Source organism: Calypte anna, chromosome 6 (genome assembly GCF_003957555.1).
Source record: "Calypte anna isolate BGI_N300 chromosome 6, bCalAnn1_v1.p, whole genome shotgun sequence".
NCBI classification, from domain to species: domain Eukaryota; kingdom Metazoa; phylum Chordata; class Aves; order Apodiformes; family Trochilidae; genus Calypte; species Calypte anna.
Genome location: NC_044252.1, coordinates 19664758 through 19692248, shown reverse-complemented (window position 1 = coordinate 19692248; position 27491 = coordinate 19664758). Strand labels below are relative to the sequence as shown.

Below are 27491 nucleotides of genomic sequence, written 5' to 3'. Positions count from 1 at the left end.
CGTGTGCAGGAAGGAAGTTGTGCAGGAAAGGGTTAATTTAATTAAATAAATAACACAGTGGCAAAATACAATGAAGAATATATATTTTAGGAAGTTCAATCTAAAAGAAAGTTTGAGTTCATTATGAGAAAAGTAATGGAGCAATATGCTGAATGGGCAGGGTCAAAAACCCATTGTTTCAATAGATTTAGTTCCTTATAACGGCAATAGTATTTCATCAGCACTGGTGGTGTATAAATCTAGACAGTGAACTGGTACTGTGACATCCCTATTATCTCCCTAAATCATTTTGATAAAGGAAAAGGCTTTTCAAAATATCACATTTTTTTCTGCTTCATTCCGTCATTTTATTGCCCAATTCTTTGTTACAATTTTCCAATCACTTTACATATCAACCATTTTCATCATTGCCACACTATTGTAAACCACATCAGCAAGTTAATACATAAAGCTTTGCATTTCAAAAAACTAGACACTTTAGTAACAATATTACAAAGATTTTTAGCTTCAAAAATAACTGAAAATGAAAAAAATAAACTTTTAAAGAATTAGCATCATAAAATTAATTTATTCCAAGTAAAAATACAAAATAATATTAATGACATTGACCAGATATGAAAGTCTCTCCCAGAAACAACTATATTAATGGTTGAGAAAGCACTCCTTAAAGAAAATAAGAAATAAAAATGAAAAATATGTAAATATGTTTAATTTTTTTCTTAGCAAAAAATCTTTCTAAAAATAACAATGAAAATTTGTCTCAGTACAAAGGCTACATTACTATTGAAAAAATACCAGCATGAAGAAAAGGTACATATTTGACAGTAGAAAAATGATTTTAGTGAATCACAATGTCTAAAGTCTGCAATGAAAATAAATCTGCAATAAAGATTTATGCCTTTTTTCTTTTCATTTTTCTTTTTTTTTTATACAAACAGTACAAACAGTATTGCACATAACAACAAATAGTCGAGGTTAGGTTAGCCTTCAAAAAAATCGACTAGTTCAAGTCTCACATCAGAAAAGGCCACAATAGGACCTGTTGTACCCAGGGGCTTCTTAGTCAAGTTGCAGTTCAGAACTCCATATTTTAAAAAATAACTTTTTTTGAAGGACCCTCTTTTAATATAACATATTAACAACTCAGGGGCACATTCATTTACAAAACAAAAGGGAGCATGTTATAATTTAATAAACTAAAAAAAGTTCTCTTTAAAAAAAAATACAAACAGAAGAACTCTCACAATTCTGGTCAGTCGTGCGTAATCACACTTGATTATAAATATACAAATTAAGGGAAAATAGTTTTTCACCTTCTATTCACAACTTTCAGCACCAAATGGACTTTGTGTTTACACCTGTTCTTTATGATGATTTTAGTTTAGATTTAATCCAACATTATGCTATATTGTTCATTTTCCAGCTTCTCTCTCTCGCTCTCTCTTTCGGGGTATTTTTTTGACATGAAAGAGGGGTATTTCTTCAAAAAGGTTTACTTCTTTCACATAATTAGGTAGATTTCTGTAGGTTAGCTATGATCTTTAATATTACAGTTATAAAGCTCTAACTTCTTCATTTTCAAAAAAACTCAAATAAGCATGAAAAAAATAAAGTTACCCATCTGTTAAATCATTTTTCTTGCAGAATTAAATTAATATATATTTTTCTGAATAAACTTACTTAGAAAATATCATTTTCTTTCCTATATTTCAAAATTGAGGTATTGCAAAAGATCATGTCAGTCAGAAAGCATGCCTTTTTCTTTAAAAAAAATCATCAGCCGACTGTTGAAAACTGTCTAGATACAAAAAGTAGTGCATAACAAAATGTCTTGTACAGATGAAAAAAAACAGAAAAGACACCTGGGCTGGGAAAAGCAATATCACAAAAACACCCAGAAGTAACTTCAAAAGTGATAATTATAATAAGCATTTTAAACCAGTAAAAAACTATTTTTTCTTATTTTTTCTTTTTTTTTTTTGTTTTTTTTCCAAAAACAGAAAAAATCCTTTCAAAGCCAATACTTGCAACTAAACATTGGGAAAAGCAACTTACTAAATTAGACACAACCAAAGACATCACAACAAAGAAAACCCAGAACATTTAAATCTACTATGCGGTGTCATATCCAGTCAGATTGTCCCCAGAACTGCAAAAACAAAGGAGGAAAAAGAAAAAATAGTGTACACATTCTCACAATTATTAGTATACCAAGTGTGTTTATATTGATATTCTATCTGCAGCCCCATAGTTCATGCTAAAAAAATGTCCACTGTGTTAGCAGGTCTTAATTGTATTCAAGCTTCACAGGATACATCCAGGGATTAGAGAGATAACGCCACACCCACAGAGCAGACATCTGATGTTACTGTTATATGCAGACATTTCTTTAGCACCACTTTTTTTCCTAACTTTCTTAAATGTGCCTACTTTGTTAGCTTGACAGACTATCTAATTGGTAGTGTATGTACTCTAGCATGAGCTCTTTGGTTTTCTGGGCAAGGTCTGCAGCTACGTAAATGATGCAAGCATTAGGAGAGAGATTGTTACTAAGAGCTCATTTCTGTTTATGTACCTGTTATGAACTGTCAAAAATATGTTAATGTTGGATACAGAGGCTTTAACAGTTAAGTTTGATCACAGTACTAGACATAATCACTTTACTATATAAAATAAATTGCACGATATATAACAGAGCACCGCAAAGTACTTCATCTACTATCCACAAATTTGTTTTAAGAATATTCTACAGCTAGATTTTTATATTTGTTGTAATATAAGTCATTCTGTAATGGGCTGATCCTAATTTCAGAAGCATTACATTTACTGAGGCATGCCTTCCTCCAGTCAGTAATCAATTTCTTTGTTACTGAGTGTTTTTTAGCCTACATAGATTCATAATTTGTGCATCGTGGGCAAGTTTTATATTAGACATATATAAAATTTATTGCATGCAGCAACCTGATTAAGTAAACATGCAGTCAAAAAATATTGACCTTCCTTGGAAGCTTTTCTGTATGCTATACTGATCTCCTTTCAGCAGCCATCACTATTTTAATCACATATTCATTTTTTAATTGATACCCTAGCCTGAATAGAGTATTATGGTATTAGTAATACCATTTTAATAGCAGCAAAAGCTATTGCAGCATACATTTACATAACACTAAAGGACCTAACAAAACAAAACAAACAAACAAAAACCCCTCAGCAAAACAAAAGAAAAAAGTCTGATCCAGCTTATGAGGTATCATCCTTACAAGTCGAAATGGAGAGCAACTAAAGGCTTATTTTCTTTAAGGGTTATTATTACTCTAAGTGACCCAAACTAATGATTGCTGAGTATCTGTTTAAGTTTTTGCTACATCTGCCACCTACTTGTGAATATTACCTTTGGTAAGTCATCTGCTAGGGGCAAGTCTAAATTTCTGAAAATAAGTGCATGCTCCAGTTTAAATAAAAATAATAATTATAATAAAAAAATCTTCATCATATACACATCAACCCAGTGAAGGCTGATGAGAATGGCAGTCTACATAATGTCACTAGTGACAAGTCTTGTGTAGGAAATTAAGGTACCAAGCAGATGTTTGTGTGAATCAAAGTGCAAAATCAGTACAGTTACACTCTGCCGGTTTGTATTATACTGGACACTGGGTTCAGTAATGTGACTGTAAATAATAACAATAATAATAAAAAGACCCATATCTTCATTAAAGTCGAGGACGAATGCACAGATTTCCAGAACACTAAGCCCTGAGGCAGCACTCTCTTTTCACTCAATTTTATCTACTCCAGTACTTGCTGCTGGGTGAGGCCTGGGGTTCAGCTCCAGCGGAATGGGACGTGGCGGGGCCGGTCACCTCCCTCCTTTACCAGTGGTTTGTGGAACTCTCGCCCAGCACGAGAGTGTATGCTTGCCCAGCAGTATTCACAGTAATACTGCAAACAGGTAACATTGGCACAAAAGAATGGAGCAAATTTTCCACCACAGCGAGTGCCCTGGCATTCGTCACACATCTGATCATCCAGCACATATGGCTTCACTTCCACCTGCACCAGGAAGAAGAGAAATAAGTGTAAGCTAAGTACAAAGAGAAGGAACAGTATTTTTAATTCTTTTGACTCTACTGAAGATTTTCAGCTGTGTCTGGAGAAACGCAGAGGTTGGCAGTTAGATTTTCATACCAACAACTTTACGTGTCACAACATTTCAAGGGTGTGATTTAGTAACTCCTCAGCATTCCTTGGAAAAGTTAGGTATGTAAAATTACTAAGATAGAAATACAGTAAAAACAGCATCTCAGAATTTTGCTGTTGTCTAAGAAACCTCCAGGAATGTGAATACAGTTCTTACAGGGCCACGGTGCATGAAAACAGCATTTAGTTAACAAATGGCTAAGAATAAACCTAAATTTCTAAACTTCAGAGGTATGGTGAGTTTCAGATTTTTTTTCCTAGAGTTTTGTTTGTTTCTTGCTTTGTTTTTGTTTTGTTTTGATGAACTGCAAAGTGCAGGACTAGACTAATAAATGAAGATTCAAATTAATCAAGATTAAATGTATTTGTATTAAATACTCTGCCTTATGCTGGTGAAAAAATTGCTGTCTAGAGATTTTAAGCTCTAGACATGTGCTAAGATTTCACAGTTGTTCCGACTATGGCTTTGCCATCAATTACAAATAGGTTGGAGAGCTGCTAACTTTTATTTTGGACTCAGCTGCAGACATCTTAAGAGCAGAATTATTTTTGGTTTGTGTCAAACACAGCAGTATTTTGATGCACAACCAGGTATTTGCAATACTATTAATACAGAGGTTGCCAACAACATGTAACTTCTCTGCTGTAAGTTTGCTTGTAAGAATCAAGCTTATGCATTTAAATTGAGTGATTATTTGTTCTGGAGAAATCAGCAGTTTATGAATGTGTAATTCTTCTGGCTTTATGATGCTATTTATAGTGTGGTTTAAGTACAGTCAATTATATTAAAAGAGATAGAAAAAAAAGAAAGATACATATTTTTATTAAAATAATTTGCTGTAACTGCACAAGAGCTAAGTCTGGCAAAATTTATGTATTGCAAGGCAAACCTGACTCCAGTAACTTTGCTTAAGTATATATAGTATCAAAGAAATGTGATACTGAGTTGAGAATCAAGAAGTTTATATAGAAAAAAGCTTTATGCTGGATTTTACTTTAGCTTATGCTGATCACATTTCAACAAATGTTACTCATTTGAAGTAATACAGTGAATTATATTTCTTGCCCACAGAACACTTATAACTGCCAATTTCTTATTTTTTAAAACTACATTGTACCAGTAGTGTTGCACCTGAGATGCCCTATCATTAAAACTAGAAGCATCATGTAAAATAAGAGACCATCTTGAATGAAATTGGAAGTGGGGAGGCCCAGTGTCCAGCACATCTCTTGATTCCCACCTATTCACATGTCCAAAGCATGAATTGTGGAGGTCTGAAGTAGGTTCTCTCTCCACTTCTCTTCTTGCTTGGTTACTAATGAAATAATTTTCATAATGTATGCTGTATGATCAAGGGATTTCAATCCATTAGATTTTAAAGCTAACAATTAAGCACTGATTAAGAGACTTCAGACTTCTTCAAACTCACAAGCCTATTCTTAAAAACAGATAAAGATAAATCAGTAAACTTAAATTAGCAGTCAACCAACTGGGAAAAGTACTGATGGATGAAAAAAACACCATTTGTGGCTCTATCCTCAAAGGTTTAAACACTGTGATTAAGACTCCAAATTAATCTTCTTAGTTTCTTTGTCATTTTTTTGAGAATTCAATGGACAAGAAATATTTAGGAGCAGCCTTGACTTAGTTAAAATCATGAGGTATAGTAGTACCATAGAAAAATAGCCTGGGGACTTAAAACTCCACGACCTGATCTAAACTGACAAGAAGTTCAATAGATGTGTTTTAAATGAGAAAGTTAAAATAGCTTGGACTTTGCACCAGGTGCTTTTATGCGTATACAGCACATAACTGACATACCCAATACCTGCCAACCTAACTTCTTAAGAAACTATTTACATTAGACTAAGTAGAAAACAATCCACCCCTACTGTAAAAATACCCAGCAGCAGTGCATGCTGTATGTTCTTTCAAGTAATTCTAAATGCTGAGTTCCCAAAAACATGGATGGAAGATGGAAGGTCTAAAGGAAAAAAATAAATCTTAGCAATTAATGTTTTCTTTCAATGTTTTCAACTCAGATTTCAGTAAATACCTGAACTTTATACTTGAAAAGCCCTTTAGAAACCAGGATTTCACATAGACTGAACTCATTTTTCCTCCTGTCAACCAAGCAACTATTATTGGCTTGTGTTTTTTGTATAATAATTCTCAGTAATTTTGAGGTCAGCATTGCCTATGATACTTTTGATAAACCTGTGTTTTAGGAACTTCAAAGCCTAGACATACATGCACTGTTGAGAGAAAACGTTGCCTAACAGTAGAAACGCTACAAGCTACATGTAGCAACTATTTAAGAGTGGTTGTGCATAATGACCCAACATCTGAAGGAGGAGAAAGAAGCTGGGAAATTCTACATTGTTTGGCCTTCAGTATTCAAAGCAAAACCAAGAACAAGTGGGTTTACAACCAACTGTTTTCTGGGTTTGGTGCTAAACAGTTGTTTAAGATGATGAAGCTGCATTTTTTCACTCTGCTTTAGCTGCTTTAAAAAGCTTGTAAATAATTTAAAAATGTCATCTGAAGAACAGAGGTTACAGTTTTCTCCAACACAATATTACTATAAGGATATTTTTCATTTCTGTGCAGTTTTCTGAGTAACAGCCATTCTGTTCCATCCTATTTTACTTACCCGTTTATCAATGTCATTATGTTGGAGCTGGACAAAGCGAGCACTGATAGCAGCAATATAGCTTTGCTGGTTGGAGAAAGCCACTCTGCCAGCACCTTTTGGATACTTCAGCTCTGGGTCTGTATCAATACCAGCATAGCAGACACCTCCATATAAACGATCCATGATCATTGCCAATTCAACTGCAAGAAGTCAATGTTAAAGATCATATATGAAGAACATTATCTTATATATTATTACAAGAATCTTATTAAGAATAGCATTGTGTCTGGTTTGTTGCAATAAAATTGCGCTGTTTGCCTAAACATATTTGTCTTACAAAGTCTAAAACAGCAAACTCAGTTTTGGATTTACCAGATTCCAGCAACCCTACCTGAACTACAGTAAAAAATTAAGGCAAAACCCAGCATCTGTAAAAAGAAACATGGTGTGATGGAAGTGTGAATGCAGAGTTACATCTTTAAAGTAGGTATCAGATCAACTGGTTTGGAATTTATCATACTGTAAATGAAAACTGTGGTATTTGGGATTAGGTACTTTGGATCTTCCCCAGCTCCAGACAGGCTTGGTAATGCTACTTCATATATAAGATCACTTAAAGATATTCCTGTATGTGGAATCTGGTATTTTACTTTAAGCACTAAGGTTGAAAAGACATAAAGGAAGTCCTTTACATTTGAAATAAAATTATGTGATACATCAGAGTTACTACAGTTAAAGCAAGCCTACATTTTGGGTGCAACTTACATTTACAACAAACACCTCACTCATTCTACAAAACCAGGTAATGCTCTCGCTCTAAAACAGCATAACAGAGTGACAAGCAGATTCTTCTGCTATCTAATGGTTTGGTCTCATCATTTGGCTAATAATCTCAAAGTGGCAGTGTGGAATAAACAACAGGAACACTTAAAAACAGTTACAATAGTACTTAAAAGAAGTTAGTCTTTGCAATAAACAAGGAATATCTAGGACTCTAGGGCAAGGCAACCATGCAGTCTTCAGACCTCTAAAGAAAAAATTCTGTATCATATCTTTAAAGCTGCAAACAAGAAAAACTGGAAACTGTCTGCTTTGGAGAGTTAACAATTTTAAGGCATTGGTTTTCAAATGTAATGCATATTTCAAATGCAATCTATGACAGCCAAATGGCATACAGTTCTATAAGAGCTATAGTTAGAAACAAGGTAATGTTTAACTGTTACTGTTTACACATAATTACTGTCTTACAATTACGCCTTATTTTAAGATGGTGAGGGAAGTGGAAGTTGCCAAGAAACCTGGTCTGTAAGAAATATTACTGTCAGCAATGGCTGGGGGACCTTGTGTACAATGTCCCAAAAGAATTAGGAGTAGGAGACAATATGAAGCAACGAGCTGAATTTTTAAGTGGGCTAGAAAGTGTCTGCCAAAGGAAAGTGAGAGCTACCAAGAAACCTGATCCAATCTTTCTTCCAGATACTGATTGAGGGGCCTTGTCTCCTAAAGCTCTGGAAGCCTAGGATTAGGGTTGTGAGAGGGTGAAAAAGAGAAACCACGCAGCTGACTTGAAGTGAGTTTGAAGAGAGACTATTAAACAGAAGTGAGGGCTGCAAAAAGGCCTAACTAGGAGAAATGTTTCAACTTGCCCATGGCCTCATGATCTTGCAACTGGCTCATAAAAAATATAAGGGTTAGGAATAAAGAAAAGTGTCAAGCTGCAGTTGGAGGCAGTGTCCCCTCCTCTTGAGGGCTGCAATGAGATCTGGGCAGGGATAAATCTTTCCTTTGGCCAAAGGCTAAGGAATCTTGACTATGGCTCCACAAATACAAGTGAAGAAAAAGACTGAGAAAAAGCTACATCAGGAGCTGGTAAGTTGTCTCCAGAACAGAAGGTTTCTGAAAAGCCTTCTGAGAAAGGCAAGAAATTTTTTTTCTGGAAAATGCCGAGAGGACTTGTCTATAGATCAGTGGGAAAAAAATGGGTTATTTCTGAGAAAAAGGGAAACAGTAACCATAAAACTGCAGTTGGAAGTGATCTGGAAAGGGACTGGGACAACTCTGTCATCCAGTCAAAGGAAAGAGGAAATTTCTGCATCTCAGCAAGCAAATCACGGTTAGGATTCAGACAGTATGCAGTCTGTAAAATCAGCCAACTTCCAGGACATTCTGCAAACTTAGAGAAAACTGTTTCAACTGAAAATATCTATTATTAAGTCATTTAAAAGATAAAGAAAGTGTTTTGTAGATAGGGAAAAGCTCAAAAAATGAGCCATAATCTTTGGAAAAGACAAGGGATATTTTCTGCTCTTTTACTATCTATCTTTTCTTTTCTGCTTAATCTGGAACCCCCCACTACATGCCCTATATTTTCCTTCCACTCACCAGCTCGGAGGGGCCGTGGAACTCCTCCAACAAAGATAGTTTTTCTTGGATCCAAAGGCTGAGACCCATCCATCACAAAGTCACTGTCACTTAGGTTCCAAGGTCGAATTTGCACCTGTTTTAAGGATTGCTTTTAGCAGAGGAACTTGACAATTCAATTCAAATTAAGATGCAACTTCCAAATCTTTCTAAAACTAAAACATGATTTTAACTTAGCAAAAGCAGTAAATCAATGGTATAAGCGCCAAAACAAATTGAGAACATAGATTATCCAAGTATTTGAAAGAAGGTGGACAATTCATTTATCACCTCTAGAGGCCAGGCTTGAGTTAAATTCCATCATGGCAAACTGCTACCTCATTAATTCCCTGCCCACAATCGCCATTAAAATAAATCTGTGTCAGGACTTCCAGAACATGTATGTGCAATTACAGTTGCTGCTCAGACTTCTGGCTTCCCTGAAATTACACACAGTGATCCACAAATTTAAAAAAAAACAATAGGAGTGGAGATAAAATTAATTTCTGTGCTCCAAAAAGAGTTTTTATAAAGTGTGAATGCTTACTTCTGTTAAACAGCAAGGAACACCGTAAGAAATCTATAGACTACAAAGAAATAAAACCCTTCACAGAAGTTATCTGGATAAACCTGTTCATCCATTTATTGGTCCTACAAAACATGTAAGCACGCTCACTGTGCTTTTTATCTAATCATATTTATGTGCAGTTTTCATCAAATCTGTATATATCCATATACAGTCACCAATGAATAGCATTAAAGAATGCTAGGGATGTGAACAACAGAAACAGGTTACTATATATCTTATATTCTGCTATAGTTGCCTGCATTACTCCTTTTAGCCCTGCAGTTTATATAAAATAAATTAATAAAAATTATAAATTCATTAGCTATTGCATGCAAAAAAATTTTTATGAAACCTAATAAAGAAAAAGGGAATATTTGAAGTTACCTGGACTTTAATTTAGGGCTGTCAAGTTTCTTTGATTGCATGAGGCTTTTTTTTTTTTTCCAAATAATACAGGGGGCAAAATTATAATCTGATTGTTTTACTGCTAACATTGTAAAAGGATGCATATTCCTGTGAGATACCAGAAGCACTAAATCTAAAAGCTAACTGAACATGGCATATATCAGGAAGAAACAAATGTTAATACCATGTTATGCTGATACAGAAAGTCAATTCAACGTCTCAGCAAGGACAGCAACAGGAAATAGTCAAGTCAATCAAAAATCAATTATTTCTTTATTAACTGAACAGGCGTAACAGTAAACAGGTTAGCAGCCAGAATAAGTATCATGGCATAAGCTACTTACTGGTTTATCCTTGATTGTGGGACTTGACACACACAGGTAAAGTTTCCCATCTTCTTCCAGACAGGCATCTATCAGAGCTTGTACAGAGCTTTCTTCCTGGAACAGCAGAAAGGCATAACCTTGGAAAGGACAAAGGCATGAAAAAGAAAAATAAACAAAAAACCAATACATTAATTTATGAAACATTTTTTAAATAAAGAAAACAGAAGTGAACGAGGCACATAGATTACAAATAACTCTTAAGGCTGTAAGGCATTTTGATACATTAAATTCACAAAAAAAATCATACCTTCAGACAGTATCCATTTCAGAATGGAGTGTTTGCTGCATATGACTATCTCTATTGCATTAATTAATGCTTTTGAGCAATGAGAATATAGGGTCTTATCAAGCAACTCTATCTGAGCTGTTTGACAGTGGTATCTGCTGGTATCAGTAAATATCACCTTACAGCGGAGGCACCAAGGTTCTGGTTACTATATACAATTAATAAATATTCAAAGAAAAGATAAAAAAGTGGAGAGGTAAAAATAAATAGATTTCTGTGCTCACTTACTTAACTATGAAAAATCCTACTCACCTAAAAGCACTTAGCATGAGCAAAAAAGAACGGCATGCATTTTCCTGCAAGACCTGTTATTAGTTATATTTAAATAAAGCAGTTGAAAAAAAAATCACTCCAAATGATTAAGAAATTCAGGACTTTATATCAGCCAGTAAAACTAAGTGTGTGTGGCATTCAGTCTGCATCTGAGTGAAGCTGGCAAGAAAGCTTTCATGAGTCTTAATGTTAAAATTCAATGAAGATTTGACCCAAACAGTCCACACTTTTTCTACCTATGAAGTCAAACTAATACAGCACACACTACACTAAGCAAAACCATCTAAAGATTGCCTGCTAGACATGAATATAGCTGTGCAGTTAAGAGGACTTTCTATCAAGCATGCATTACTCTTTTCCCCATAATCAGTCCAACTCAGTTTTCCCCCTGAATGTGAACATTTTGTCTTTGACTTTTATAATTTGGCACTTACAGACACACAGTCTCTTTTCAGAAAATCTGCAGCAATTAGAGGCAGCTGGAGTTTAAGCAGGGACTTTTGGACTTTCTCTGTCTATAACTCCTGACATAAACTAAGCATCTACACAATGATAAAATGTATTTAAATTATGACAACATTTGATATAGCTTTACACATTCTATTTGCTATCAAATAGATAGGGTAGTGACTTACCCTAATTTTGCTCTGAGTATTGAGTGAATATTTGGAATGTCCTTTTTAGATAAATACCACAACACTGATTTATGAAAACTTTTTAGATACTGAAAAAGTGTTTTCCTCTGCAGATCTATTATGTACCTAATTACTTCTTGCCTTACTATCTTTAGTTCTGAGTGACTTCTCAAAGAACATTCAGTTCTATGCAGGTGTTTGTTTTCAAAGGCCAACAGAAGTTTGCATTAACAAGGTAGTAACAGCCCAGAACACATCTAGAAAGATTGATCTGCACAAGAAAACAAAATATTTTAATCAAAAGTCTTGCTAACAAAAAAGAAAATTGTATACTTAGAGTTAGAGTAGATTAAACATGCCAGTCCTGATAGGAAAGTGAAATATTTCTCAAGTAAAAAAATAGGTTTTGTGTCTTTGTGTAGATGTAATTCTCTTAAAACAGTTCCCTAAAGATATAAACACAGTTCAACATTTTAGTTCTGGACTTCACAAAACTAATTACATCGAATATATAAAAATATAAAAAATAATTAGCATCCAATCACTATCAGTTTAGCTTCATTTATTTTCCATCCATGCACTTGTTTTATCTTCCTCATGGCTTCCAACTACATTCAGTGATCAGAGTAAAAAACATATACAAACTAAAGTATCTCTGGTATTTTTTTTAGCCTTAAAAAATACCTGATTCAGAAAACTAGATACTTGGAGAGGACTGCCATGGCAACTACACCTCCAAAGCCAACTGATCACGATTCAGCCCAATCCTTGCCTTATATTTTATATATTTATATTTTATATATATTTATTTTATATTTGTCTCGGAAGACAGATTCCCAGAAGATGTAGTGGAAGATCACTCAGGTACTATGAAACCCAAATCAGAAGATGTATATTAACAGACACTTTAAAAGAACGGTTTACAATATATTTAAATAGATTTAAACATTTAGGATTTATCTTCTGATGACACCATCAGATTTGAACTCTGAAAACTCGGATTTTATATATGTAGGATTTTTATTATCTTAAACCATCAAAATATTGGGAATTTCTTTAGCATAAAGTAAAAAACTGGGAAGTGTTTATTATGTCTTAATTACTTAGAAAAAATTTGGGCAACAGCTTGTAATGCTTCTTTCTTCTATGAAGCTTTGTCAGGTTTTCCCAGTTCAGAGTTAGAGGTTATACCTGTGGTAGCTGGAGCTGACAGTGACAGTCACTTGGGGTACCATAAGTCATATGATTATAATTCCCTAAACTACTTAAAATTAACCAGATACTTGTTAATTTTTTTTAGTTGCCAGATTAGAAGAGCAGTGAGCACTCTGTTTTCTAACCTGGGGCTAGCACCTGCAGTGACAGTAATGTCACTCCTCATTTCTCCTGACCCCTGTGACACATTCTCTTGCTTGCTACAGAGTCTCTATGGGCTCTGAAGAAAGACAGGTAGGCAGGTTACAGCAGCACTCTTCTGTTAATCTAGAAAAGCAAGCAGGCTGGGCTAGCATTACTTCTCTTTATATTAACTGAAGTTTACCATTTTATGCTCACCTTGTGAAAACTAGAATTAATAAGTTATTCAAGTTCTTGCATTTGATAACAGCAATATATAAAAACTGCCATTCAAATACATCAATCATAAGCTGTGTCTTTCAGTACAAAGCCAGCATTTTGGCATTCAGATGCCATATGAACAATAGAGAGAGAGTAACCTATTTCTGGCTTTTAGAACTGGGCCTACTTTTTAAGCAAAGAAAAGAAATTGTATTGAAGAATTATACATGAGTCAAAGAGTATACATGTGTCAGAGGTCTGCATATCATCTGTTGATTTCCTATGTAATTGATCTCAAATTCATAGTTCCCAAAATTCAGACCACTTACAAAATCAGATGTAGAAATCATAGTCTAAAGTTGATGTATTTTCAGTTGTATAACACTGATGTTGGGAAGCAAAACCAAGACAGTGAAGAGAAGAACTTCCCTTTGTCTTTACATATTGCACAGCAATTCAGAACAGTCTTTGGGTAGTCACATGTATTCATTTCATATGTATAATGGAAAGACTGTTTACACAAAGACGCCCAAATACCAGTACAAAAAGAGAGAATTAAAACAAATATGCTTCCAAGCTAGTTTGACTTTTTTCAAATTTTGACAGTGTTTTTCTGCTGTCTTGTAGGCTTCAATATGACAATAAAATCTCCCATCCAACTTAGATCTTTTATAGAAGTATTTCATTACATATAACTACCTCATTATTTTGTATAAAATGAACTGGCAAAGAAAATTAGCGTGCTAGTCTGATATCTTTGGGTTTAATTTTAGATGGGTGAGACAGCTATCTCAAAAAAGTAGATTTAAATAGACATTTTTTCATGAAACATACATGGCACTTTATTTTGTTTTCTTCTGGATTTCAAAGAATAGTTTTGAATTTAATCCTGGTTGTATTTACTAGACCTTTTAGAATAAATTTATTTTTAAGTCCCACAGCAAAGGAATGTTTAGAAACAGTGCAAACCACATTTCTAAATCATGTAATGGGATGAAAAGGGTTCATTGCTCAGTCACCCTTGGTAATCTTATTAGAAGATGCTTTGAAGAAGAATAAAACACATTTCTAAATCCAAAGATGAAAATGAAACTAATTTTTTAAAAAATATAAATCTGAGGTGTTTAAAAAAAATGCACTTTCTTTTAAACATTTCAGGGACATGACTGGATTTTCAAAAAATATCAAAGACTTTAAATACTTAAGAAACCTTTTAACAGGAAGGGTTGCAATCTCACTTAGCTACTGCAGAAATGTGAAGTTATGTCAGGGCTGCAAAGATGAATTTCTTTTAGTCTAATTTTAAATGGTAGTCTGTGACCCTGTCAGCTGATTCCTTTCTCTACAAAACAAAAAGTGTATAAGAAACGTGTACAGTTTAGCCTCTTACAGTGAGACAACTGTTGATTTCTATGTGTTTTTCATGAATACCAGGCTAAGCCTGAATAGTCTGATATGTAAGAAATTCTTCACATTACAGACATAAAGACATACCCCACATTAAAGATAGATTTTGAGGTAGGTTCAGTTGTTTTTAATTAAGCTATGTACTCCATGTCCTTGGTTCCACTGAAAAATAATTGAATCCTGAATCTAAGTCGCAATTAAATCAAGTGTACATAGTTCAGTGGAAGACAGGATGCTTATCAAGAAGATATGCAAGTATGGCTGTCAACAAGCAAGTAGATCTTATGGAAAAGTTGAATGAAAACTGAGATTATGTGTCAATACCTTCTGTAAAATATATTCCATGTCTTCATAATTCTAATTTTACCATTTAATAGTCCACATAACAGATTATCAAAAGAATGGAAACATTTAACCCTTAAAATTCATGATGTTACCATATTGGAGAGAATTAGAAACCTCCTTTGTTGTCACAAATATTGTGAAGAGGTTTTCCCCATATCTTCAGTTTAAATGGGGAAAAGAATACCCAACCCATCCACACAATGTCTGCTTGCTCCAAGACATACATTATTTTTTGGTACATAGGAGAGGTGCCCAAATCTTTCCTCTGCACTTCATTGCTGAATAGAAGGGATATTTTGGTACAGCTGTATTGGATATGTACCTCTAAAGATTTACAAAGTCCTTTCAGTTCCAAAATATATCAAGAAGCAGAAAGGATTTGCCTGTCACCAGTACCTCAAGACTTTCAAAGGTTAATGGGAAAAAAAAAGTATTTATTTACCATATCAGCTTGTCCTGGAGCACAAATATTCCTGCCCACCTGAACTGACAAAGGAAACACTAAAATGCTTCCTTCTTTTGTTTTTTGGTTTTTTTCCCCCCCTCCTTTTTAGGAACTAAAATAAAGCTGTTTTCATCTGGTATTTTTCTTCTTTACTTGTGTAAAACATTGCAACAGCAATTTTATAGGGTTGTACCCTCTTTCAAAAGTCACAGACATTTTAAAACTTCAGACTGCAACATGAGCTAAAGCACCTATACATCCAAATTAAAGGGCATAAAAACATAAAAGAAAGTCTGTAACATTCAATTTGGCTTATTGCAGTTCTACGAGTAGTCACATGAATTAATCATATAACAAAGACTCCATTTTATCTTTGTGAAGTTTACTGGGTCACCAGCATGAAAACACCATGCATTTGCATTGCTAAACATGAAAAAAGCAACTAAATTCAGACCAGAATTTTTCAAATTTGATTTTCAAGAGCAGTATGAAATACTGACTGCTCTGAGCAGAGCAGCTCATTGCCAGGGGGTCAGGTCTGCTGCTGATGCTTTTACGCTGAACAGATGGCTGAAAAGAGATCAACTTCCAAGTTTCAACAGAACCTGTTACTCTTCTTTGCAAATAAGCCTGATTCCAATTTTACATTATTGAAGCATCATTAACATAGAAGAAATATAGATAAATATAAATTGTCTGTTTGATTTCAGCTTCTATTTCATGCACAGTATCAGCATGAGGTGATAATATAAATTCAACACACATTTTTAAGGAGAGAAAGCAATGGTCCAAAAATCCAAGCTACTTTTTAGTCAGTTATTTTTAATTTATAAAATTTGGTATTTGTGTTTACAATATATCTAATTTTAAATTATATGCTTTTCTGAAAACTTATTTTTAAAGAAAAAATGAAACAGCACTTACTAGAGCTGTGATACACAAAACACTTGGGACCTTTGTCAAGATCTTCTACCAAAGTATAGAATTCCATCAAAAAGAGAAGATAGTCAGTGTCATTAACCTACACCAAGCCAGCAACTTATTTCCTGACTCTAAGTTTCCTGTGAGCAGACAGATAATCTGCACTTCACAGTGAGTGAACAGTGTCTGGACAGCTTCAGTACGAGGCTTTAAGTTTTCCTCTTTCATTCAAGTAATCAATTTGCCCACTGGTGCTGTGGTGCATTGCTGGTTAATAACTGTTCACTCACATGTGGATTGTTTTCTGGCTCTAGTTGCTGAAGTTTCTTGTCTTTACTGACTTCAGAAAACATGCAGCTTGAAAAACTTTCCTTGAGAATGGAAAGTTTTTCAAAAATTTGACTACTCAATTGCTACTCGTTGCTACAGAATAAAATGCTCTCTTTAAAAACAAAAAAGGGTTTTGGTTAATGAGAGTAAGTTCTTGGTAGATCAGAATGGTACACCCTACAATAAAACACAATTACACCCCTAATCACTCACTTGAACTCATTTTAATGACTTGAAAAAAGAATTTGGTTCTTCATAAACTATCAGCAAAAAAAAGACATGGCACAAGCTATTAGGAGAGCATCAAATATTATCAAGTCCTCAGATATCACTATTCAAAGGACTTCTTTTATCCTGGAGTCCATAATACTTATGGATTAATCTACATATTTCCATTTACAAAATAAAAGGCAAGATTTAATGAAAAATGAAAGTACCATTTCAGAGTGGAGTGGGTGGGTGTGCAAGCCACAGTAAAACCTACTTGTCATAAGAGTCAGACAAACATTTAACTGCTTTCATTTGACAAAAGCAGTCTGGTTACTTCCTATAGGTAAGTGATGGAAAGCTTTTTCTGTACTTATATACGTTCAAATTCCAGGTAATGCCTTCACTTCTCCACTCTTTTTTTACCTCTTTTTAGTATCTTAGCCATTAGTGGGTTTTGAAAAAAAAATTCCTAGATATTGTGAATTGAGTCATTCTAATCAGAATGTGTACTGTGAAGTGACAATAGTGAAAAAGGAACATGTTTTTCAGTCTGCTTAGGAGTCTTTTAGCCATTATGCCATGAAAAATTCCAGTATAAACAGTGGCAAAGTATATTAATAATTAATATACTTAATTTTAGCTAACTATCCATTCACTATTTAAATATATCACCAATAAAAACTTCTTAATCAGAATTCATATTTTTTTCTCAGAACAGACATTTCACAGTGCCTTCAATTCCAGGAGGAATCTAAGCTAGACTATATTTTTAGCTCCCAAGTAGGCCCCTGAGTAGGCCATGTGTGATGTGTAAATTACTCAGTTTGATATAAGCAGTATAATATACATGATGCTCAGTTAGTATACTATATATCACAGTCCATATTAAACATCCATGAAAATAACAAAGATGTACATCTCTAAAAATGCATTATTCTAGTGCTGCTCGTTAGGAAGCGTCACAAAGTCAGGCATTAAGATCTATATGCTTTTGTTTCACTAAATACAAAGCATTCTTTAAAAAAAAAGATCTGCATCTCCCAAAGTTAGAGGTAAAGCAGTTAAAATTTTGAACATAACCCTGTCCCTGATTTGGAGAGCTGATGATCTCTAAGATTCATCTTTGATTATCAGAAGATAAATGCATGGGGGTTCCTCCTTTCTCTATGAGATCACCCTTAAAAAAAAAAAAAGAGATTTAAAACCTGTGGCACAATCAAGTCTAGCTTTATTAAAATTAATTGCCTAAAACTAAAAAATATTCAATTTGCATGTAAATTGGTGTCAGTTACCCATATACTACAAAATACTGAATACCTAAGATGTCCTAAAAAACTCATAAAAGAATGCATTCTTTAATAAGGATTATCTCTAAGAATTAATGTTTCTTGTCTAAAAGAAAAATCATTAAACTTTTCTGAAATTTTTCTCCATCAGTTCTTCAGATTATAGCATCATACAGCTAAACACCTGTCTGCCATTTAAGTCAGAGGTATATTTAGTCTAAATAAGTCAGAATTTCCAGTTTTACTGCAGGTAACACCTGCATAAAAATAAGAAAAAAATGCAGGCACTACACACAGGTAAGTCTTACTGAAAAACCCTAGTCAGTTATTTCAGCATCTTCTCAAACAAATTTACTGCAAGTTAGTCCAGTATCTGGATGCTTGGAATTGCTATTTAAACAGAATGTACTGAAGTGGGCACTTGATTGAAAGCTTGTGATGATGATCAGTAGATGCATGAACCACACTCCAAAACAGCTGCTCTGTAGATTTTGGAATCAGCAGTCCCCTTTAGACAAGCCTTAAATACCAAGTGTGACTTAACTCTATGTACTCTGATAAAAGAGATAGTTCATGTAAATATAAGAAATTCCATTGAAACCTTAGTTCTTCCAGACAGCGAGAGAGAAAAACCAGCCTGCCTCTTTGACATATGACTAACAGGAAGGCATCAAGATGATTTACGGAAAGACTTAGTTCTGGAAAGAGAAAATTACGCAACTCCAGCATGTGACCTTTGGCTTCCCCTGGAGAGCGAAGAGGCTTATGGAAAAAAAACATCAATAGGTAGAGATGCAATGTGTATGAACTTCAAAACTGGCTTTGCTGGAAAGCAATGGATGTGGCTGAAGTATCTGTCCTTGTTCAATATCCCACCCAGCCCATCAGCCAAACCAGAACTGAGGCGCCTTGGATACAGTTTAACAGAACAGTGATACATAGACTGAAGGCCCTGATGTGGGCTTCCAAGTAAACCTCCTTTAGATTAATTCGGTCTTTTAGAAACCTGAATTTTTGCTGTGTGAAACTCAAGGCCTTTTGGTGACACTGGCTGTAAGACTTCTGACTGAGTTGTGAGACATCCCATCTTCTTCCAATAATCTCTCAGTCCAACAGAAGTCTAGAATCTAATGTACATTCGAACTGAGCAAAACAACCTATTGACTTCTGTTGTAAAAAAGGTATTTTGCCTCTGTCAAAAACTACTGAACAGCCTCTGAAAAGTTATGACTAGAAAAGTTCCATTGTTAATTACAGTCAACTCCCTGAGTACAAAATCCACTTCCCAACAGATACAGACACAAGAGAGGCTGGTTGACAGATGCACATCCACACTGAAATTGAAAACATCACAGAGGATTGTCTTTACAGCTTGGGGTTTTTTTTCTTTCCTGGAAGCTCTGGACTCCTCGCATTAGTGAGGAAGAGTATGGAAACAAGCTGCTTCTCTAGTAAATCAGAACTGCAGCTGTGAGAAACAAGATTACTATTCATCTTCAGACAGCAAACACTAAAATCTTCATTTTCATGTGACTAACAAGTAGGTCTGATCATAAAATCAAATAATGCCAAATTGTCACAGTTTGAAAGAGACCTCTAAGATCACTGTGTCCAACCATCATCATCCCACCCCCCGCCCCACCCCCATCCACCCAATAAATAAATAAATAACCCCCCTCTATCAGATTACCACAATACGCACTGGAAAAGCTATTCTAGGACTATCACAACCCTGGAATTCTCACTTTCAAGACAATAGAACTTTCCCTGCTCAAATAATCTGACTGAGCAATACAGAGAAGCCTAGCTGATGGAGAGCTACTGAATTTATATCCTGTATGACACACCAGCCCCACATGCATTTTACTTCTTAAGAAACAGAACAGTGAGTCCTTTATTTGTCTGTTGCACACATACAACTATTACAGTTCACAGACACTGTATAATCCAATTTGATTTGACTGTTGATTGTAAAAATGTTATTTATGTGAGCAAAAGACTACCAAAATTTTCAGGACACTGGTGGGTAACCAAAAACCTGCTGAGGACGTACTCCAGCCTTTCAGAGATTTCCTAAGAACTTTGAAGGTGGTCTAAGGGAAAAAAAGTACATGCACATAAGGATCCTGGAGGCTAAAAGTCAACCACAGTTTCTTGAGAACATGACCAAATAACCCAAACATAAATGAAGGATAAATTTATTGGTAGAACAGAGATCTGAATTTGGACAACAGTCTCCTTTTGTCTTTTAGGTCGAAAATTATTTGATTTGGTCCCATTACATAAGCTCTTACTCAAGAGAAATTTTTAGAGTGTTATCAAGTATGTGGTGTTGCAAGATCAATTCTTACAGAATAATAATAGAGAATTATTTGGAGCCATTATCAGCAATTGCAGCCCAAAATCTGCCCCTCCTAGCCCAATCTCCTACCTCAAATACAGTCCTGAAAAGGAGCCACTCCAATAATTGTGGGCATTATAGCAAATCTGTCATGTCTGGATTAGAAAAATCTTTCTAATAAAGAGGAGAATATTCTCCACACAAGGGGAATAAAGAAAAGAAAGAAGTAGGCAGAGAGGGAAAAAGTGGGTTTTTTGAAAAGTAAGCTTTTTCTGTAATGGGAACATTGGGTTTACACTAATGAGGAAAACAGAAGCTGCTAGGGTTGGGTTTACTGCTTTATGGCTTTGTACTAAAACCCAGATAGATACCCAAATTTCCTTCCTGAATCCTATGCCACCCATTCTTCACAATCTGGCACTCAAAGTTTTTGGTAATAATCTGAATGACATTAGGAAAATTTGGCTACAATCACTATGGTTTTCTAATTTTTTTTTTTTCTTATTTGGTTAGTGTGGTCACACTCAACTAGAAAGACTGAAACACCTTTACTACCAAACACTTTGGAGGCAATGCATGCTCAGCACCTTCTGAAGAGAGCTGGTCTTTCTTAAGGCATCAGAAGTTGCTTTTTGATCCTATTTCAGGATTTTTAAAAAAATTATCTTGCTTTCTGAAAGAAAATAGCATTTGTTGAAAGCAACAAAAGCTGGGAGAGAATAATCCTGCAAAGCTATTTCAGAATCAGATTCGTTCTGCCTAGGCTTGATTGCTCAAAAATATTTTTAGATTTTGCCTCATCAGATTCTTGTTCACCCCTAGAAAAAGAAATTTCAAATGGTATCATTTTAGGGAAAGAGATTCTCATATATGAAGTGAGCTTTTTGAATGCTCTTTGATAACTGGCACAGCAGTCTCAAAGACTGCTCAAAGATTTTAAAATCATCATTATTAGTACATCACCAAGAATTCTCAAACACTTAGGATAAGACAGGAAATAGCATGAAAAGCTTTAAAAAAATAGGCTTAAACAAAAGCCATTGATAACCTTAAAGAAAATTCTGTACAGACCCAACCTTAAGTTACCGAGCTATAGGAGAGCAGAGTTGTGTGTAATGCACTTTGCTACCACACATTTTGTGACATACATTCATTTGGGATTTTGCTGCCCTGCTGTGGAAAGACATGGGGACTACAAATCATATACATGGCTTCAGATGTCAATGCATTAAAGACTGATACTGTGCAAGTGTGGTTGGGAACATACATAAGCAAAGTTTAAAAAGGAGCTTTCATTGCTGTTTGCCATACACTGTATTTCTGGGTAAGGTCTGTCAATTTCCATTCTAGCAAATGATCTCTGACTTCCATTTTTAGAATACAAAAACTGGCCAGGTATTTTATGCTGGACTTCAGTGGTATGGTATTAGATCACTGAAGCCAAAGCAATTTGTTTCTGTACACCAGATTGCTGTCTTCAAACAAACCAGATACCTTCTTGTGAATATGGCTGAGGAAATTCTAATTCTGACCCTTTTCAACTATTCCTTCTTGCTCCTCTGAGCAGCATTACGTTACAGATCGTAAGGAAGGCTCATACAGTCTGTCTCATCAGTGTTTCAAGATATAACATGAGAATCACTTCACAATGTTACTTTGTGCATCTCTACATACACTTCTTTCTTTTGCAGGAGATCTTGTTCACCCTGCCCTGTGGAGCAGTAGGTACAAGTGTGCTTATTTTTATAAAGTAACAGAACTGAAGAACAGGAAAAAACCAAGCAGATCAGACTGCTGCACCACCCATGTAAATCCTGCAAAGCCGAAGCCAAAGCATTCCTCCTGTTCCAAACCCAGCATATCTCCAAGTTCTGACATGCTTCGTTTTCTCACTCTATAACTCATCCAAACATCAGTCCTCCTAAATGGAAATGAGAGGAAGACTTTTGCATAATTTTTTTTAAATATTTTGTGCAGTTTTTAATGCTAACTAGAAAAATCATAGCTATCAGAAAGAAAAATCAATGAAGATATTTTTTAAAATGTTTAAAAGCTAGCAATCTGTTAGAAAAATGTTTTTGAAACAGTTGGCACCATCTGTTTACTGAAAAAAGTAGAATTACTGTAGTTAGCGTAAGCATTGATGCATCAAACCAGCAAATAAGTAAAAAACCCCATCAATTTATATTTCAATAAAATGAGTTATCTGGATTTTGCTTGAGTGAAATAGACTGTCATGTAACTACATTTGATAACATTCTTTAGCATGTATTTTATTATTTCTCAACACCTCACAGGTTCTCAAAAATACTTAACCACAAACCTCATTTAATTCCCAAACTCTGTGGTGAAAGACAAGTAATCACAATATGAACTGGGCACCTGATTACTGAAGACCAACACACCAGTTCCGTTACTAACATATCCAAACAGATGCCATACAAAGACTTTTCAGGCAATGGGAATGAACTGACCTTGTTCAGAAGCAAAGCATTAAAATCACCTCATGGGTGACATCAACATAAAAACGTAGTTCTCAGCTATACAATGCATGGGAGGGGTGAAAAGAAATGTTAAGGCAGTCACACAGATACTCAGAACTAGAAATAGCGACCACGTGTGCACATTGTCAGCTGCTCGCTGTTTCTCTTGCCCAAGTGCATAACCCACACTTTCAGTGACAAACAGCTGGGTGCCACCAGTCCCTCTTCTCTCAGCAACCTAAATATTGAAATCACTGGCAACCAACGCAACCCATAGGGACTCTTTGATCTATTTGGGGTTTGTTATTATAATAACCAAAATTCAACCAAAATTGACCAAGCCAGATTGCTTTCCCAAACAGATGCTCACAGTGTATTCATTCCATGATGTCAGGCAAGACTCAGTAAGGGTAACAAAGATGTAGAATATTTGACAAAAAAGGAAAACCTGGATAATATAGATAGCGTAGATGTGCTTGAGATATATGGTAGACATATCTATGTTGATTTGAGATCCCCCAGGGTCCAAAATAATAATGTTGGTACTGCACTGAAAAGCCCTGTGCAAATCACCATGCTGGAGACTGCAGTTCAGCACAGTTAACACGAGCAGTTTACATCCATCAGGTCCAGCATTAAACTCGAGGTGATGCACCTGCAGTGACACCCTCCTGCTCAGGGTACTAAATCCAGGAAAACCTTCTTTATTCAAGCTCAACACTGCTGGAATGTTTCTGGACCTCAGCTAGTCCTGAAAAGAGCTTACATGCTACTGCATTTCAGCTAGTTCACCATGCTAACTAAGAAACTAAGTAACAAAGTTTTCTAGACCTGACTGCACATCTCTGGCCTGCCCTGCCCAGTACCCTAAGGAGATAAAGCTCTTGGAGGGGTGCGAGATGGTGGTGGAAGTCACCAGACTGGTAAGCAATGTTTTATTTTAATCTTTCAGATTTAGTGATTGATCAGATTAGCCATGGCTAACAGTTCCTGCAACATTTTGTTCTTAGCCTTCAGAATATCGATAAAGTGCTCTTAATATAGTGCAACTGTAGGCAATTCATATATTGTAAACATTCCACAAGTTTAGTGATTTATAAGGAGATAACAGAAGTCTGTTTTAACTCAGGACTATGAGGGAGGTCCCCACCAGGACGTAACTATGAAGACAGAAAAACATGATGTAAAACTCAGTTGACATCAACTACCGACTGCTCCAAACCTCTTAACTGAATGCTTATCAAAATAAACAAGAAAAAAAATATTCAACTTTAAGTCCAGACACTGGTCTGACCCTGCAAACACAAAGGAGTAGCTAAAAATGTTGTTCATCAAAAGGACACTGAAGTGTGTCTGGAGGTGTGGCATGATTTCAGAAAGAGCAGGGTTCAATTTTACTGCCACTAGAGCACACACAGATGGGAAAAGCCTTAGAGGTCAGGCTTTATTAATGTATGAACTAAAATTAGATGACCCCTATATTGCAATCCAACATTCAGTTTTTCTTGTTTTCTTCTGAGATTGCTAGGACACAAAACCCAACTCATTCCTCTACAACTTGTCTTTTTTTTTTTCTTTTGGACATATTTTGTGTTTGAAAGAATCATACTCAAAATGTCAAGAGAATTTACAGAGTAGCAATGCAGCATGGAAGAGAAAATATCTTCAAAAAGGGGGAAAACATTTGAATTTATGAGCGACAGTTGAGTTTTCCACCGAGCATAATTTCAAATATGCCTTTTCATTTCATTGTATTTTTAAAGAAATGACTGATAATGCAGGAGAGAGAGCTTAAAAGAAGTGAAAAAAAATTCTAAAGGAACTTCTAACGAGAAACAACAGTGGAGACATTTTATTGTGGTGCACCTGTCAATGGCTCTATAATAACTTTGGAAGTTAAGCACTCTTTATAAATATAAAATGGAAAAAAAAGCAGAGGTAAAGAATATAATATACAATTGACTCCTGGTGATAACATTCTGCTTTCTATGCAGATGATGCTTAAATGGGATCACAGTAAATAAATTACATTTGACCTATGAAGCTTAACATGAGTGTAAGTAAATGTCAAAGACAGGAATGCAGGATGTACGATGCTGCAGCCCTGACTGATAAATAAGAAGTCATTTGGGACTGACTGTTGCCTGGCACTTTCAGACAGACGTTGAGGGCAACTGGCAGCGGCTTTGAAAGCCATTTCCTATATTAGAATCATGACAAAAATAGAAGTGAGGCTGCACTCTCTTGTCTTCTGCTGAAATAGATCTTACTCAAAAACATTTTTATAATTTTGGTGAAGAATAAGTAGTCTACTTTCCAATACAGAACAAAATAATAATTGGAAATCATATATTTTACCAACTGTTTTTAGGATAATATGGGTGGGTGCGGGTTTGAGGTGTTTTGCTGGTTTGGGGTTTTTTATATTTGTTTGGTTTGTTTTTAAATTCAGGAACAGATGTTGCATAATAAGTACTGACAGCAAGGCTGAGTTGTGAGAACAGAACACAAAAAAATAGAGCATGTATGGGGTTTTGTACCAATTTTAAGTGCCTCAAATACTGTTTGCAGGGTAGGCATTTGTCACAGACTTCTCTTCCCTCTAGAACTTAAGCTTCCAGATAAACTACGCTGGCTTTTATTTGTGTGTTTTTTACAGTCTAAATGTATCTATAAAAATAGATTAGCTAGTTCACTGACTGAACAGCCCATTGTTCTGCCAAAATAATCAGTGGCCTTAATGAGCAATTAAGAGCCTACAGGGTCACTGAGAACAGAAAATCTTAACACATCAGTCAGAAATTCTGTGTATGACTTCATGCTACTGTTTCAGATCATGAGTGAACTCCCAAACTGTATGCAAGAGGTAAACATGAATGAGAATTGTGTGTATGTAGTATAGTACAGTATGGCATGGTATGGCACGGTATGGCACGGTATGGCATGGCATAAATTCACAGGAGGGACTAGCATACAATAAGAGCAATTTGATTTAGCCAAGTAAGTCTCCCAGACCAGTTTCCCATGAACTGCTCTTTCCCAACCAAAACAGGTCTGCTAAGTGTTTTGTTGACAGATATGAAACTGCCCCACCTGCCCACCACACTCTAAGCCACCTTGGACAAAATCAGCTCCAGCCCAGCAGCTTTGTGACCATGGTCCCATCCTGCCTTCTCTTAGCAGAGTTCCTTGCTGTGGTGCAGCACCCAGAAGCCCTGATGCAGACCTTGTGGTTCTGAGCCAGATCACAGCTTCTTGGGTCAACACACACCCAAAGCAAACTTGTACTTCTCTACAAAATAGCAAGGGTGCCAAACTGTAACAGAATCAGCACCAGGAAAATTCTGCAACTTTCTTTCTAAAGCAAGCCTAGTATAACTGAGGCATGAATCAAGGACTCCAAGTTTGCTGAAGAAGTACACACAGAGGACCACATTTTAGCCACTGAACTGTGTTTTTTCCATCATGGCAATGGCTGAAAATATGCTTGTTGAAGTAGGTCATAAAGAGTCAAACCTTTTCTTTGTAATGGATTGCCACACTGGAGACAGTTTCTTTTAGCCAGAACAACCTGCATAGATGTATTTTAAACTGGTTACCTTTAGGTGGAAAATATGACTTGCTTTCAGCTTTATGAGGCCAGTCCACCACAAGAGGTCCAAATCTACGAAAGCTGGCAGTGATCTCATCTACAAAAGATAAATGATGCACCTTAGAGGAAATCTGAAGACTGACAGTAGCAAGGTAAAATTCTGAGTTGAATAAAAAAATAAAAAATAAAAAACCCAACACACTGTTTTCTACGGCTATTAAGAACCGTGAAAACTGCAGTAATGCAGATAAAGGATGCCTAAATATTCCCTCACCTCTATGCTATACATGGCTGCTTAAAAAAGTAACTTTAGATTCCACTAATGCAAGTTTGCAGCAGGATTAAATGCAAGCATGATCTATCAGAAGTGAATATGCTTCAGCTGTTGTCTATTTCTAATTATAGCCACAAAGCAGGGTCAGATGCAGCCACACAGAATTGATGGAGGAGCTACATGTCAGTATGGCCACTCCTTGTAGCATGCCCTGGAAAGCAGGCTGCATTATGTCATGCAACTGTGGGGGTTTCACCTTCCTCAGTCCCCTCTGGAAATCTGCCTTGGATTACCAAGAACTTTCTTTGCTTTTAAGCATCAATTGAGAAATACACATCTCAAACCAAGCTGTAGGGTGATTCTGGTTTGCACGCAAATGCTTCTGAAAAAATATTTTAAGTTATTTTTAAGAAATCTTTCTGGTTTTTCCTCAATGAATTTCTTTGTATACTTTAAAGAATGAATTAGTTTAAAATCGTGTCTCGTGATGCTGGGCAAGTCAGAGCAATAA

At 35.5% G+C, this 27491-nt stretch overlaps 1 protein-coding gene across 7 annotated transcripts in view; it reads right to left on the bottom strand.

Moving 5' to 3' along the window:
* Nucleotides 1-322: 322 nt before the first annotated feature.
* Nucleotides 323-27491, bottom strand: part of CPEB3 (cytoplasmic polyadenylation element binding protein 3) — a 90352-nt gene continuing 63183 nt past the window's right edge. For all 7 annotated transcript variants that reach the window (XM_030453123.1, XM_030453126.1, XM_030453121.1 and 4 more), the window contains 5 exons: nt 26714-26803; nt 10554-10672; nt 9219-9333; nt 6855-7036; nt 323-4053 (listed from right to left, as the gene is read on the bottom strand). In XM_030453123.1, the coding sequence (XP_030308983.1) occupies nt 3826-4053; nt 6855-7036; nt 9219-9333; nt 10554-10672; nt 26714-26803 (734 nt within the window). In that variant the 3' untranslated portion in view covers nt 323-3825. The remainder of the gene's footprint in view (nt 4054-6854; nt 7037-9218; nt 9334-10553; nt 10673-26713; nt 26804-27491) is intronic.